At 44.9% G+C, this 16874-nt stretch overlaps 2 protein-coding genes across 4 annotated transcripts in view; one reads left to right on the top strand and one right to left on the bottom strand.

The window, feature by feature from the left end:
* GET1 (guided entry of tail-anchored proteins factor 1) overlaps positions 1-8483 on the bottom strand; it is a 34075-nt gene extending 25592 nt beyond the window's left edge. The window contains exons 1-2 of one of the 2 annotated variants that reach the window (XM_069946335.1): positions 8359-8483; positions 5487-5652 (exon numbers count right to left, since the gene is read on the bottom strand). In XM_069946335.1, coding sequence (XP_069802436.1) covers positions 5487-5610 — 124 coding nt within the window. In that variant the 5' untranslated portion in view covers positions 5611-5652; positions 8359-8483. The other variant, XM_069946332.1, reaches the window with a different exon arrangement.
* A 287-nt stretch (positions 8484-8770) lies between these two features.
* Positions 8771-14950, top strand: HMGN1 (high mobility group nucleosome binding domain 1). 2 transcript variants are annotated; one of them, XM_069946338.1, is made up of 5 exons: positions 8771-9031; positions 10729-10794; positions 11404-11460; positions 12444-12572; positions 14104-14950. In XM_069946338.1, exons 1-5 carry the CDS (start codon positions 9017-9019, stop codon positions 14143-14145), a joined length of 309 nt encoding a protein of 102 aa, XP_069802439.1. In that variant the 5' UTR covers positions 8771-9016; the 3' UTR covers positions 14146-14950. The 2 variants fall into 2 exon arrangements, with proteins under 2 accessions (XP_069802439.1, XP_069802438.1); XM_069946337.1 differs by having other exon boundaries at positions 8776-9031; positions 12441-12572.
* The last annotated feature ends 1924 nt before the right edge of the window (positions 14951-16874 follow it).

Genomic DNA, 16874 nt, shown 5'->3' on the forward strand with positions numbered 1-16874 from the left:
GGGACGGACATCAATGGCCGTAGATAAGACATAAGCGGGAGGTAGACGCTACGGGAAGATACCATTGCCATTATATTCTAGAAGGACAGTGATATGAACTACGGTGGGGCTGTCACACCAACACATTGTCCTGCTTGCAGACAGGACAATTACTAATTTCTAAGGCCTATTATATAGTGGCTGGTACAATTCATATAAGATTATGGTAGTGTATTAGGCCTTATTCACACCACCTGTGAAATTATGTCCTATGTTTTCGCGGCACGGATGGTATGAATAGACTCTTAGGATAAAAGGGACTTAAAATTGTCCATGGTCACGGATCAGCAACCACAGACATTTTTAAGTCCCTTTACATCCAATGGGGGAGATTTATCAAACATGGTGTAAAGTAAAACTGGCTCAGTTGCCCCTAGCAACCAATCAGATTCCACCTTTCATTCCTCACTTTGGAAAATGAAAGGTGGAATCTGACTGGTTGCTAGGGGCAACTGAGCCAGTTCTACTTTACACCATGTTTGATAAATCTCCCCATATGCCATCCGTGCCGCAAAAACATAGGACAGGTCATAGTGAGGAGGAGGATTGCAGCACAGATGCCCCAGGACTTACGCGCCCGGGTCATCCGGCGGCTGCGGTCCGGGGGGGGGGCTTGTTGGGTGGATGCTGTCCGGGGAAGGGGGGGCGGGAGGGGGTTAAGTGCATGCTGTCCGGTCCGGGGGGGGCGCGGGTAGGTGCATGCTGTCCGGTCCGGGGGGTGGGGTGCGGGGGTTGAAAGCTGTCCGGTCGGGAGGGGGCGGAGTTGGTGGAAGCTGTCCGGGGCGGGGGTCGTGGCGCCGGGAGGGAGGCCTGTGCTGCCGCTGCCTGTGCGGTTGGGAGGTAGGGGTGCCAGTGGTTGCGGGGGCCGGCCGGCCGGCCCTCAATTATCCGGAATTACGGGCACTTTCCTGATGTACTTCAGGAAAGTGCCCGTGATTCTGGCGCTCCCATAGACTTCTATGGGAGTGTCCGGGGCGGAATTCCGGATAAAAATAGGACATGTCCTATTTTTTCCGGATATATTTTCCGGAACGGACACCCTTCCGGAAAAATCCGGAAGGGTGTCCGTGACTAATTAAAGTGTATGGGTCCGGAAATCCGTCCGGATTTCCTGATAGGAAATCCGGATGGTTTTTCCGGACGTGTGAAGGGGGCCTTAGAGAAAACATTGCTGCTTTCTTGCAAAAACAGTGCCACCCCTGTCCTCAGGTTGTGTGTGGTATTACAATTCAGCTACAGTCACTTTAATAGAACTGAGCTGAAATTCCCCCCAGCAAAACTGGAGACAAGAGAGGTGCTGTTTCTAGAAGAAAGCGGCCATGCTTTTCAAATTCTGGCTAACCCCTTTAATGTCGGTGGGACAGGCCACCCATCTAATGTTTGTGGGGGTCTCCTGACACTCCAGTGATGGCAGATACCAGAGGAGGATGTTATTTTATACCAAGATCTTTGGATTCATCTACCATTGATTTCCACTATAGACCCATGAATTTTATTGAATGTAAAGTGCAGGGGAATACCTAAAAATAAAAAGGCATTCACATGTACAAAATGAAATATATACTAAACAGTACACACTTTAGGCGGACATTTACATATTGCAATCTTATGGCAATATGGGGCTGTGACTGATAGAATAAGTTCAGTATTGCAGACATAAGTTCAGTAGAGCTACAGACATAAATATGTTATGCTATGGAGGGCAGTATACCTTGTGGAGACATTGTACGTGTTTTACTAGTAGTTTGTGCTATACACTGTTGGATGCTGAATGCACAGAAGTCAGTGGAGACTGAGAAAATACATCTGAACATATGTGAACAACGCAACTCAGGCAAAGATGATCAGATCTGGGGCAGAACACAGCCCAGAACTCGTATGGATCTCATATAGAAATATACAGTCCAATATCCAGCACTATATGCCGGTGTAGCATTCTGCACTCTTACTTATTGCTATTGATCTTTCCCACTGAGGTTTGTATGAATCCACAGGGTGCATTCATGTGCTGCGCTGAAAGTGTGGTTTTACCCTACACGCAGTAAATACCCTCTTAGGGTCTTATTAGACAAAGCGGCTTTTCGATTTCTCAGATTAACAGTAAACAATCGCAAACCAGGGACCTGAAATCATTCACCATATTGCTGGTAACCAGAGTCATTATTTAGTATGTTAGTTATTAAGATCACTCCTGCAAGTTCCACATTGAAATCCGCTGTGATTCCCGTCGATGTCATTCTGTATGGGTTTACATACTAGCAGAGGATTTTTTTATTCCACTGCCAGTAAGTAAACACCTTCAAAAATCACTGACAATTCCACCTGTAGATTTGGTGGACAAGAGTGTACTACATGTGTAAAAAGACACACTCTCACTGAAAACATGTAGATCTAAAACTTAATAAATTTTATTAGGTATACATTAAAAACCTGGTCCACAATAAATAATTACCATATAGGTCAATCAATTAGATACAAACTGCACTAACCAAAAATTCATAGTGTGTTTCACAAATCGTGAGATGACACATCATACCCCTACCAACAAGTATAAAGGTCTTGCATAGTAAGTGGTGGCACCTATCTGCCACCCCGGTCTCTACGCGTTTCTCCCCTCTGGGATCATCAGGAGACCAACCAGCAACAAGCAAATAAATGGGGTCAAGACTACCACTAATCCAACATTTCACTCTGGACAATAAAATATAAATAGTGGGAAAGCACTGAAAAATTCATACTTCACCCTTTGGTGTCAAAAAACATACACAGCTCAATCAGGTAAAGAGTGTCACGATGGACCAACAGTGCAGTAATAAAACGAGGCTCACTCAGAGCCACTCACGATCCCCGCGACCAGATGTACGGTCTCGTATAGTAGGTCCTTGGCACTACTACTACTTCCCCTCAACCCACCGCTGCCCGTTTAATACTCTACCGTCCGTGCTTTAGCCTGTTTCTGTGGTTCCCGGATGTCCCACTCAGCGCTATCCCGTCACAACCACTGATTGGCTGAGCAGGATGCCAGGATGTTGGGAGCCTCAGAAGCAGGCCAGAGCACGGACGGTAGAGTATTAAACGGGCAGCAGTGGGTTAAGGGGGATAGGGCTTTACATATTCGCAGCTCAATTAAAAATCTGCTGCGAGTATGTAAACACATACAGAATGACGTTAACGGGAATCACAGCTTGTAATTGAGTAAACCCACCCTTAGGTCTTGTTAATATGTCCGTAGTTCTGTCCGCAATTGTGGACAGAACATAGGCCCAATATTATTCAATGGCCCTATTCACAATGTGTATACAGGGCCACGACCAGATCGCTATGTTAATGGCCTTAGGCTATGTACTGTATATAATGCAGACTTTATGCAGTGTTTGGCTACTTATTTATATTGATTTACATGGCATAAAATCTGCAGTGTACACAGTGCATGTGAACATACACCTAGGGCTGTGTGGCAGCTTCATGCACAGCCTGGTGCGTATAAGGTGCATCGAGCCTTTCCTGTATGTCTATATACCCGAGACCTGTATATGGAAGGGATCCCTTCACACTAAGGATCAGCAGTGATGTCAGATCATAAGCCGATGGCACATCCTAGCTATATATCATCACCTTACAAAGTAGGAATACTCTTTCATGGTGCGTTCACACCTACAGGATCTGCAGCTGATTTTCTGCAGCAGATTTCATTTAAATAACTGAACACAGCATCAAATCTGCTGCAGATCCTGTAGGTGTGAACGCACCCTCAAACAGCAAACAGGTGCAGACATTCTGCTACAATCTGAATTTACCTAGAAAATCAGGTCCAATCATTGTGGTAACATGCACAATGGACGATTTGCATTGGCCTGTAGTGTAGGGAGGGCGTGCAGGAACATCTGAGACTTCTCAGCCACATGTGAGAGGAAGTGCAGAGGTGTGATGGTGTGTTAGCATTGTACAGTAATGTAATCACTAACCTGCTATGCATACGTATACCTCCTGTTTATAATGCACGGTAGAAAGTCATTGAACACTATGGCACCGGGTTGGGCACTGGTGGAGATTTTGCATCCTAGACTGACTGTTCCTAATACTATAACAATGAATAAGGTATGGAAATCATTACATTGTCACTATAGACATGACATTAGAGGGGTTTTTCTATGGCAGACATGGCCGATTTTGCAAGTCAAGACAAGGGTCAAAAGTCAAGGGATTTATAAAAATGGAGTCCCTTCCCCATTTGGTTTTGGGTATATCTAGCCTCAACCAGACGTTTAAGGTCCTATTACACGGAGCGATTTTTAACGACTAATGATAAACTATCGCAAACGAGATTGTTTATCGTTAACCTGAAATCGTTCACCATATTATGGTACGTTTACACAGGCAGATTTATCTGACAGATTATTGAAGCCAATGCCAGGAACAGACCATAAACAGGGAACGGGTCATAAAGGAAAGACTGAGCTTTCTCCTTTTTTCAAATCCAGTCCTGGCTTTGGCTTCCAAAATCTGTCAGATAAATCTGCCTGTGTAAACGCACCATTACACAGAACGATGGCCTTAAGTTACGATCGTTATTGCGATCATTACTATGATCGTTTACTCCTTCTGATCGTAGCAAAACAATGAACAATGTGTAATTACACTGAACGACTAGTGAATTACATGTGTAATTACAGCTAACAATTAACGATAATTTCAGGTTCAGATCTACATCAACGATCAATGACATACAAAAGAGTTTTCTATCGTTGCTTGCAATTACACAGAATGATTATTGTTTAAATTCGAACTATAACGATTTTTTGCACGATAATCGTCCCATATAATAGGGCCCTTAAAGGGGTACTCCGGCGGGGGGCATTTTTTTCTGACATCGGGGAGGAGGTGGCTGAGGGAAACAACATCCACTCACCTCCCAGTTTCCAGCAGCGGGTCCCGCATCGTGGCACTCTGGTACTGGTTCCCGGCCGCTCCCTGGTGTCTGACACGGGCCTGAGACGATACGTCAGGTCTGCTCAGTCAGTCAGTAACAGAGGCAGGATCTGAGCGGACTTGAAACGGATCCCGACTCTGTCACTGACTGGCTGAGCGGACCTGAGATGTCACTATCTGTATTGCGCTCATCGGGCTGCGGCGCTCTGAAGTGCGCTCCGCTCCTTGCCAGGTGCTGGGAAAAGATGGATCCTGTCCTGGGAATCTTCTCTCAGTTTCCCTGGACGGGATCCATTTTTTTTCCAGCACCTGGGAAGGAGCAGCACGGAGCACACTTCAAAGCTCCTCAGCCTGATGAGCGGAATACAGATAGGGATGAAGCGCTTCGCTTCGTCCTTACTGTATATTCGCTCATCTCTACTAAACACTATAACGTGTAACAATTTGCTACTGGATCCCGATAGATCAATGGATGCCGTTAATAATAAAGCACTGGCGTATACTCCTAAGTGTATTACCATGGGTTTTCAGTTTGTCAGTCATCTTGTTGATTTTCCGCTCCAGTCTGGCGTATCTGGCGAACTCATCCATCATACTGATACTGGAGAGCTCTTGTCTCATACTTTGGATATCGGACCTCATCTGCTGCTCCTGCTCGGCATCCTTCTGCAGCAGCCTTGACACCTACAGGGAACAAACAGGGTTTTTTTTCCCCACTTTAGAACTATTCACAGTAGATGTAGCAGAGTTGGGTTTGTTATTTAGAACTTATCCTGGCGCATTGTCATAGGTCAACAGAAAAACATATTGCATCTTAATCCCCATATACTTTAGAGTAAGGTTGGCCAACCCCACGAGGACTCACTATGCTTCTCTGATAGATGATGGCTGGGGAGAAAAGGGTTGGGCATTTTGGATTTCAACTATCCGATGCTTTTTAATTTCTAAGATGATGAACGACTGTCAGAGCTGTCTGGAAACCTTACCTACTCTTTCCCCATTTACAACTTAAGGCTGGGTTCACACTACGTATATTTCAGTCAGTATTGTGGTCCTCATATTGCAACCAAAACCAGGAGTGGATTAAAAACACAGAAAGGATCTGTTCACACAATGGTGAAATTGAGTGGATGGCCGCCATATAACAGTAACTAACTGCCATTATTTCAATATAACAGACGTTGTTTTAAAATAAAAGCAAATATTTGCCATTAAATGATGGCCATCCACTCAATTTCAACATTGTGGGAACAGATCCTTTCTGTGTTTTTAATCCACTCCTGGTTTTGGTTGCAATACTGACTGAAATATACTGACTGAAATATACATATACTGACTGAAATATACGTAGTGTGAACGCAGCTTTAAGCTGTGTCATATGGGGTAAACGGGATAGCTTGTGGCTGAATGACTGTTCATCCAACAGCTGGTACTGGTGCCTTAAAGGGGTACTTATAGGATAGAAGATAACTAGCTGATTGGTAGAGTACTGACCACTAGGACCCCCACAAATACAAAATCCTCCCCAACATTCCACTCATTCTCTGTGAGGCCACTAAACATTGGTAAGCTGTGAACTTCTGGACATGGGAATACCCCTTTAAGACTCCGTCTTGTGTTGTGGATTATTCCCCGACTGGTGATTGATGTCTCCAAGGGTAGGCCATCAATCTCAATTCCTGGAAACCCAAGTTAGGGCTCTGTTCACCCTACGTTTTTCTCCCCCTGTTCCATTACAGTCTGTTTAAGGTTTATTTACACAAAATTTGGTCCACCCTCACTTCAATCTCCGTCCGTGCCATAGGCTCCATTCTATAGAGAGGCAGATTCCGCCTGTGCATAGAATGGAGCCTATGGCACGGGCGGAGTTTCGTGCAAGCATCGGATTATCCACCCGGATTCCATATTGTGCACATACCCTAAAACAGGAACTAAAATATTTGTAAAAGATCTCCCTATAGAGAGTACTTCAGAAAGCTGTGGCTGAAAACTGGATTCCTTCCACATCCGGCCCGGCGGATCCACACGTGGAATACAACTAACTTGCAGCTTCATAAACAAACTGTGATGTCATTTTCGAAAATTCCCACATACAGAAAATGCACCCACAGTCACCAGGCGGGGGCCAGAAAACCCGCACTGTGGCCTCCGTTCAGGTGGTTTCTGTTGGGGTTTGCGTTTTTTTCTTCTTTTTTTTTTTGCTGGTGACATAGAGCAGTGCTTCTGGATTCCAGTCCTCAGGCCTCACCAACAGGTCATGTTTTGAGAATATCCCATACAAAGAATACCTGTGCACTGAGTATAATTATATCACCTGTGAAATCCTCAAAACATGACCTGTTGGTGAGGCCTGAGGACTGGAATTGAGAAACACTGACATAGAGGATAGAAAACAAGTATACCACTCTTAAAAAACACAAACAAAACAAGAATCTTCATATGAAAACTGCCACTAATCTATTGCTGTAACTGCCATAAAGTGTGACATCTATCATATCTATCTATATGGAGGACGGATAATTATGTATTCCCAAAAATATGGTGTGTAAAAAATAAATAAATAAACCCGGGCATGCGTCCTGTATTCCACACAAGGTATAAACCACCACAGTCACATCCACAACCGATGGAATGTCCACAGAAGAACAATGCGGCTGAAGAATACACCCCCCCCCCCCCCCCCCCCCCCCCAACATTGTGTGAAGGTCACCCCTGTGTCACACATACAAGTGATACTAAGTATATATATATATATATATATATATATATAGTGAAGAAGCTTCCAGACAGATGACATGCATGCAGATAATAACAAGTCCACAGTGGAGGAGGAGTGCAGCTCTGGCGGACACAATGGTGGCACTGATGTGTTCTCTTGTGTAATCCACTGGGGAAGGAGGGGGGGGGGGCACCCTCCATACTGGTTTCCAGCAGCAGCCTCCAGTATAAGCTGAGATGCTGGATGAGGAGGTTACATAAGGTGACAGGGATGGAGGAGCTGCTATCTGCCCCCATCTCCCTGGATGTTGGGGGGGGGGGGTATAGCTACATGCTGCAATCCTCTCAGGGGGCTACTGCTGCTGGTCTGGTTGTTTTTATACAAATGGCGCCCACCTCTGCCTGCAATCTCCTCACAAGCTCAGGCTTACTTACTATTGAGGATAAGGAAGGAAGCTGAATTTTAAAGAGATTGCAGAGAAACACCGTGCCCAGCACTAAGAACCAGGCACAGCTCTCCGCCATGTTTCCCAGGGATCAGCACCGCGCGCACACACATACAATAGCAATCAGCCAGGCCCCGCCCCCTGCTTATCCGCCAGGGGGAGGAGCCTGGGAGCCTAAATACAACTCCCAACAAGCCGCCACTGCCGCCGCCGCCCCGGCCCTCACGTATAATAACCGTGTGCGCGGGCGGGAGCCGCCGGCCCGGTCACCCCGGTGGGATCCTCCGCGCTTAGGCCGTTGGGGTCTCGTGACGCTCCATCCGCCCCGCCGGCCAATCCGCGCGCAGCCTTCTATTTACCACCAGTGATTCAAACCAACGTGAAAAAAAACAATGGAGGGAAAAAAATATATATAAAAAAAATCCTAAAGCCGATTTACTTACGCACAGGGAGGGGAGGGGGCAATTACTGGATGACTGACAGACTAACCTACCCAGACAGGTGCCCGTGTTATGGTTTAAAAGGCGCTCTTTGGGCGAGCTCAGCCAATCACTAGGGGGAAGTGGGCGGGGGTAAGAACAAGCCCCGCCCCTCGGGCCCCCCTTCTGCCCCCCTCAAGCAGGTTGAATAGATAAAGAGGCGGAGGGATCCTATCCGGATTGAACTAGTTCTCTTGGCTGTGGCATATTAACCGCTTGCAGACGCCGAGCAGCCAGCTAGTTCTTTGTGAGGACTCCATCTGCAGGAGGAGGGAAGGGACTTCAGCGCTCGCTCCATTCACTACAGGCGCCTCTGCCGTTGGAAATAGCTGGAGGGATTTTTTTTAGAATTTTTTGTTTATTTTTTTGGCATAGAAAGCACAACCCCAGCCCGCCGTAATCGCCATGCCTAAGAGAAAGGTAAGAACGGGACGCTTTCCTCCGAGCGCCGGCTGCGGCCAGGAGACGCGGAGGCTCGGGGGACGCACTGCGCGCGGTACCGCTGCGGCTCCTTTAACTCGTGCGCTTGTTTTACCGCCAAAAAAAGTGCCCCCATTGTTCCGCCGGCGCGCGCTCCAACATGGCGCCTTTTTATTATTTATATATATATTTCTGTTCTTCCTTGTTCTCCGTGTGAACTTGTGTGCGTTTTACCTGGTTTCATTGTGTGCGGTTTTTTTTATTTATTCTTGGTGGTTGCGGCTTTGTAGTGTAATGGCGCAGGAGATGTGGTGGGGGAGGGGGGGCAGTAATGGCGCGCAGTGCTAGGAGAAGGGATCAGCTCCGTCTCCTTCCCGCCCGCCCCGCAGCCCTCCTCGGTGGCGGGTTCTCCTCCGAGCTCTCCTGAGCGGACTGGTCAGCCCCAGAAAGCGGGGAGGTCCGGACGTTCTAGAACGTTCACGACGCGCTTTAGCCAATGGGAGAGCAGCGGGCGACAGGCTGCAGCCAATGGGAAGCGGCTACGTGACGTCACGGCCCAACAAGTTCCCCCGTGTGTGTTGTATGTATGTCGTTTATGACCCTGACTGGGGAGGAGGTGGGGGAGAAAAGCCACTGTCTCCATGGATAGGGCATGTTCCACTCGTGCACACGAGGAGGGGGAGGCGGCCAGCGCCATGGCTTTGGCTCTTGTTTGTTTATAAGGCAGCTTACATTCTTGCAGCGCGCACACCCCCCTCACTCCTCCTCCTCCCCCCATTCTTTACTATGGATTTCATGTCCTGCGGTCATGTCAAGCTTAGCGCCCTCTGCCGGCTGACTGCTGTTTGGAGGACTGTAAGCTTGTTGCAGTGTAAGTCAATGGCAGCTGCTGTGTTTTTCCCTCCCAGCTTCACCAGTAATACTTGTTGTGGGTGCTTCTTGCATTTGCACTTTATTAAAGTGTTTTTGGTAGAAATTTGTATGAGTTGCAGGTGATCAGGACACATGTTTTTCAACAAGTCAATCGATAAACAATTGAGATTTTTTTTAACTACAGTGTTTTATGTAGTTGGCAGGCAAAGTTGTAAGGTGATAAATCTTGGCTTGTTACTGTGACAGCAGAGGGCATTTTCTATGATAGTTTTGACATGATGTAGTGTAAGGTCACGGTTCTATACGAGTAGTTATGTACAGATAGGACACTAGGGGGTGCTGTGGCTGCAATGTCAACACTTGCTGGTGGTTGTACTTGTTGGTTTTCTCTGCATTTTCTGATAGAGATTAGGCTTGTTCTCAGTAATGCTCTGTGCTGTCAGGTCATCGGGCTTTAGCAGCAATACAGCCCTATAGGGGAGGGATGGCTGATCCCTATAGGGTGCAGGAGTTAAAGGGGCATGTAAGGTTGACCTGTTACAGTAGATAGCCAGGTAACATGAATCCAATAAAGACTGTATGGCAGAGTTCTGAACTGTCAAAGTCTCTTAAAGGTGGTAGAAGTGTTAAATGAGTGAACTCATTGCTTAATGTTAATACACCTGGAATAATTGCTGGACTCCCAGAGTGAATACCAGGCAGGCTCTTGGCCCTGTGCCGTGTGTGTTCTCCTATGTGGTGTGTGATGGTACAGAGTCTAAAAACTTAAGTTTTGCCAATAGAATTTCTTATCTAAAGTCTAAGTTGTCTTTGTTTGTTTTCAGGTCAATGCTGCTGATGCTGGAGATGCCAAGGATGAGCCCAAGAGAAGGTCGGCACGGTTGTCAGCTGTAAGTATTATTCCCTTTAGAACAATTGCAGCTCAGCCTTGTAGAGGTATATAGATGTTATGTACAGCAGATACCCCCGCCAGTGGTTAAAAGCTTGTGCAGAACCAGAACTCTCAGCATGTACTGTTTTGAATAGGCTTAGAAGCTTTCAGCATGATGGGAGTTTTAGTTCTTGCAACAGGTAGTCACCCAACAGCTGATGGATGCACGCCATGACTTCTGCAGTCTCCATAAACAAGCTGGTTATGACTGTCAGAGCTGAGTAGCACGAAGAGTGACTAATGTTACTGCAGCAGGATGTCTTTTAGTCTCTAGAGATAAAAGCTGAAAAATTACAGTTCTACCAGAAACAGCACCACTCCTGTCCTCAGGTTGTGTGTGGTATTACGGGTCTACTCTAAGTAAATGGAGCAAAGCATAATTCTTCTAGTTTTTTACCTAATAGGAAGGAAGTCTATATTCAGTAACCTAATAGAGAAAAGTTACTATATGTTCTCTATACATGGGGGGGGCACCATTGCTCCAGCGTAGGTTTTATATGTAGACGCCTTGCGTCTTGGTGTTACGTTCTTGTCAGAATCTATAAGACCTCTTGTTGTATTTTTTCAGAAACCAGCTCCACCAAAAGCCGAACCAAAGCCAAAAAAGGAAAAGGCAGCAGTAAAGGTGAGTGTCACCTTTTGCAGTGTTCAGTCGGCTGACGCACTAAGACAGATGTGATTCTCCCATAGGGGGTAAAATACTGAGCAGCTGCCGGTCACTCTACACATACAGCTTTTGGCTACAGCCAAACAGGTGGTGCCAACAGGTGGCGGCCATGATGGCTTCTCCAGTTGTCTTGGTTTTGCATTCCTGTACTTTAGTCCTCATTCGGTTACAACCACATGTATGTCTATAGTCACATGGTATTTTGCTGTAGTACAGCAGAATTTAGAAACACAGCCTTCTTCCAGAAATGGTGTCACTCTTGTCAGGTCACGTGTGGTGATACAGCTTGGTAAATGGCGTCAAGCTGTAGTACCACATAACAGCCTGAGGATAGGGGTGGCACTGTTTAGGAAGAAAGCAACTGTTTGTGATCCTGTAAACCCCCCCCCCCCCCATGATGCCCTTACACAGAGATTCTTCTGACAGATTTTTGAAGCAAAAGCCAGGAATGGATTTGTAAAGACAAGTCTCAGTCTTTTATGACATGTTCTGTTTGTTCTGTTCCTGGCTTCGGCTTCAAAAATCTGTTATTTGTGTGTGTAAAATGGCCCTTCGAGCATGGGTCTCCAAACTGTGGCCCTCCAGCTGTTGCAGAACCATAATTCCCATTATGCCCGAACAGCTAATGCTTTTGATTTGGCTGTCCAGGCAGGATGGAAAATGTAGTATTGCAACAGCTGGAGGGCCCATGCTTTAGGGCAGGGATGGGGAACATTTGGCCTTCCAGCTGTTGCAATACTACAATTGCCATCATGCCTGGAAAGTCAAAGCTTCGCTTTGCCTGTCCAGGCATGATGGGAATTGTAGTTTTGCAACAGCTGGAAGGCCAAAGGTTCCCCATCTATGCCTTAGGGGGACACAAGAATCACTTATAGTACACCGCTTACTGAGAGTGGTGACTGCAGACAGCCCATACTTACCTTTTTGTCGTCTTCTAGGAGAAGTCTGAGGACAAGAAAGTTCCAGCAAAGGGAAAGAAAGGAGCTAAAGGCAAACAGACTGAAGAAACTAACAAAGACGAAACTAAGGAAGATCTGCCATCCGAAAACGGAGAGACAAAAAGCGACGAGGTGAGGAGCGCTCCCGGGGTCTGTGTGAGGGAGGGACACGAGGGTACAGCGTCTCGTTGTTAATGGTAACCACTTGGGGCTCTTGAAAAGTGGCAGCTGAATTCAGTGGTTGCTATGGGCAACAAGATCAGTTATGATTTGAATTATATCGTGAATGTTAATCAAGGGAGCTGATTGGAGGATCCTGGGAAGAGTGTAACAGTTTTGAGTTAACTGTCTTCAGAGACTTAAGAAGTTTGGCGAAAATTTTTATTTATGTATTGTATTGCCCCCCTAATGTTATGCAAATTCCCCAATATACACTTATTATAGGAAATGCTTATAAAGTGCTTTTTTTCCCTGCACTTACTACTGCATCAAGGCTTCACTTCCTGGATAACATGGTGATGTCACGACACGACCCGACTCCCAGAGCTGTGCGGTCTGTGGCTGCTGGAGAGGATCATGGCAGGGGGGATACTCAAGTGTCCCTCTGCCATCATTCTCTCCAGCAGCCACAGCCTGCACAGCTCTGGGAGTCGTGTCGTGACATCACCATGTTATCCAGGAAGTGAACCCTTGATGCAGTAGTAAGTGCAGGGTAAAAAACACTTTATAAGCATTTCCTGTAATCAGTCTATATTGGGGATTTGTATAATTTTGGGGGGCAATACAATACTTTAATATTTTTTCCCCAAACTTCTCCTTTAAAGGCCCTATTACACCAAAAGATGTCTGACAGATTATCTTACAGATCTTTTTTTTTTTTTCAGCCAAAGCCAGGAATGGATTTGAAAAGAGAAGAAATCTCTTATCTTTACAACCTGTTCTGTTTAGTCTTGGCTTTGGCTGAAAAAAAATCTGTAAAATAATCTGTCAGACATCTTTTAGTGTAAAGTCCGTATTACACTGCCCAAGGGAGTGCTGTCAGTGCTCGTTTACTCCCCGCTCGCTGCTGCCGCCATTCCATGCAGCAGCAAGTGTGTGAGGCTGGTGGGAGCTGCGGGGTGGCTGCCCGGATGATTGCTAGATTGTTCGGGCAGCCCATAGGGTGTAGCGGTGATCTGCTGCCGACGCTCTTATATGGAGCGGCAGCAGATTGCTGCTATATAAGTCGTTTTGTCTTTTAACATGTTGCCTCCTATTCCACGGGACGATTATCGGCCGAATACGATAGAGCCCTTACCTGAAGTCAGGAGGTGGTTTCCTGAGGGCAGTGTTGTACAGCCTGCAGCTATCCAGCTGTTGCCACAACCCGAGGACAAGAGTGGTGCTGTTAGAAGAGGGCGATGTTTGTCTAAACTTAAAAAATTCCTCTTAAAGGGGTTTATCCAGAATTAGGAAAAAGCACGGCTACTTTCAAAAACTGCGCCACTCTTGTCAGTCTTGGTGACTGGGACGGAGTTCTAGTAATATGCACAAAAACAGGAATGGTGTTGCTTTTGGCAGAAAGCAGCCATGTTAGTTTAAACCTGGATAACAGCATGTGCTTATGGGTTATTCTTCTAGACCCTTCTATCACTCATCCTAACAGTCTTTCTTTTCTCTTCAGGCCCCAGCATCCGATGGAGACAAGGAATCCAAATCTGAATAACCTACATCTGTTCAAGTCTTTTATCAGTGGTTCCTGTACCTCCCTTGTACAATTCAGAGGAATATTTTTATCAGCTATTTTGTAAATGCAAGTTTTTTAGTAGTTTAATTCTAGAAAACACATTTTTAAAATAGGAGGGAATCCCACCACGTCTGTTTGAGTTCTTATTTTTTACTGTTAAGTATTTGGAATGTTTTATGCCCATATATTATATATATATATACAGTTGTCTAAGTTGTAAACAGAGTGATGCGAGAGAGGAGCAGGATCTGATCCTGTCTAGTTTACGGTTAAATGTGAAAACAATATATATTTTTCTTTTTTCTTTTTCCAACTTATTGCCTTCTGCTATGTTACTAGCGGATTCCCTGACCAGGCGTGGGGATGGCAAAGCCCAGTGTTCCTATACTGGCTGCTGACATGGATGACATCATTATATATAAACTTTTTTTTTTTTTTATTTGTCTTAACATTTTAACTGTTCTCTGTACCCATATTGTCTTGCGTTTTTACAACCTAATAAAAAAAGAATCCCCTGGTGTTGGATTTCCCTCTAAAAAATTGTGTACTTATCTGTGATGTTACCATATTTTTCCTATTTTTGGGTAGTGGTATTTTATTTTCATTTCAGTAACTCTGTAAAAGTGCTGTGAATCTTTTTGAAATCCTTCGAGTGTGTAGTGAGTGTGATGTGAAGTACTGGGAAGTCATGAAAAAAAAATTACTACAATATAAAGCGGTTACCTTGTCAACCACGTCACTCCCCAGGGCGGCTGCATTTATCGTTTTTATGACTTTTTTTTTTTTTTTTTTTTTTCTCTTCTCACCATCTCCCAGACAATGGGATTTTAAGCTATTACATATGAAGATACTGGTACGAGGGGTGCTCTGTTTAAATTTTTTTTTTCTTTTACAAAGAAAAAAAAACAACTTGTATTTTTGGAGTTGAGAAAAGCCGCTAGTTTTTTTTTTTTCATTCTGATTTTTCATTTTTTTCATTCATGTTTTTATTCCTAAATTTCCATTCTACTAGAGTTTAAGGATAAAAAAAATGTACAGATTGTTCATAGTGTCTGTGTACTGATCACCAAACCAATAAAACCTGGTTGAAAAACAAATTATAGCTATTTTGTTGGATTGTGACTTGTAGCTTAGTGTGTAGTCTGCAGTATGGGAGTATACAATGCGTCATTGGGGGGCAGACTATTTGCCTTATGTTAACTTTTATCAAGGGGGGGGTTCATAGATAGAAGTATGCAAGACAGTCATGTTCATCACAAAGTTACTAAGTCTACAAAAGGTTAAAGGTGTTATTCAGCATTAGAAGAACATGTCCGCTCTCTTCCAGAGACGACGTGACTCTTGTCTCCAGTTCCGTGCAGTTTTATGCTCCATCCACTTCAATGGAGTGAAGTTTCCAAACTAGAGACAACAGTGCTGTTCTTTCTGGAAGAAAATGGCCATGTTTTTCCTAATACTGGATAACCCCTTTAAAGCACCACAGGCATTTTGAAAAATTTGCTGTCACAGGGACACATCAAAAGTTTTATATTATTGGTGTCTCACTACTGAGATTCCCTCCAGTAAGAAGAATGCAGAGTATATTGTACACTACTGTGTGCTGCTTCCTGCTCAGACTTCTGCTGCACTATAAGTAGTAATGAGCGAATGCTAAGGCTTGTCCAAACCCTCAGACTCCTGGAGAAGTTGGATGCAGCCCTAGGGAGTCCTGGAAAACATGGACACAGCCTATGGCGTACCTGAATGTTTGGCAAGTTCGCTCATTACTAATTTTTAAGTCTATAGGGTGGTGGGGAGATGTCCTGATCAATAGGGAGTGTCAACAGTGGAACCACCAATCAAAGCGTAAGATTTTTGTTGGCTCACATTCTACACTATCCTCTCGAACTGCATAAGCTATGCTAGTGGCATCTTTGGGGCAACTAAACTGCCTAATACTTTGACACATCTGGCAATCTTTTAGACAATTAGGGTTAAGTATTTGCTCGTCTCTAATATACAGTAAAAACTAAGCGAATTGCTTTGTAAACTTGGCGGTCAGCTTATTGGCTTTATAACTCAGTGCTGCGCTTCCCTGGGAAAAAAAACCTGGAAAAGCTTTTCTTAGTTTCCCAGGGCTCGATCCAGCTTTTCCCAGGGCGGAGCAGCACTGAGTTAAAAGGTAGCTAAAAGACTGCTGAACCAACAAAGCAATTTGCAGTATTACTGTATATTCACTCATCTCTAGTAAGTATGGTGCATTGTTATGGCACTTTTACACGGTGCGATAATTCGCACGATTAACGATTTTGAATGAACGATTTGTTTTTTTTTATAACGATTAGCGTTTAGACGAACGATACATCGTACGGAAAATTAGCTATGCGATCGTTTTGCGATTGTTTAAGCCTATCTCACACATAGGGGAAATCGTTGAGAGAATGTTTACACTGAACAATCTGCGAATTTTTTGCGAACGATCAACGATTTGTGAACATGTTAAAAGATCAAAATAAACTTTTTGCTCGTCGTTTGATCGTTCGCTGCGTTTACACGTATGATTATCGTTCAAATTTGACCGTTATCGTGCAAAAACGAACGATCAATCGTCCCGTGTAAAAGTACCATCAGACTTTCATGTAAAAGCTGCAAATAATTGCTGATCAGCACCTGTTACCAGCCGTCTACAAGGCTTGGTCAGTTGTACAGCTGGCAATCTGCTGTCAGCT

Source organism: Dendropsophus ebraccatus, chromosome 11, assembly GCF_027789765.1.
Source record: "Dendropsophus ebraccatus isolate aDenEbr1 chromosome 11, aDenEbr1.pat, whole genome shotgun sequence".
NCBI classification, from domain to species: domain Eukaryota; kingdom Metazoa; phylum Chordata; class Amphibia; order Anura; family Hylidae; genus Dendropsophus; species Dendropsophus ebraccatus.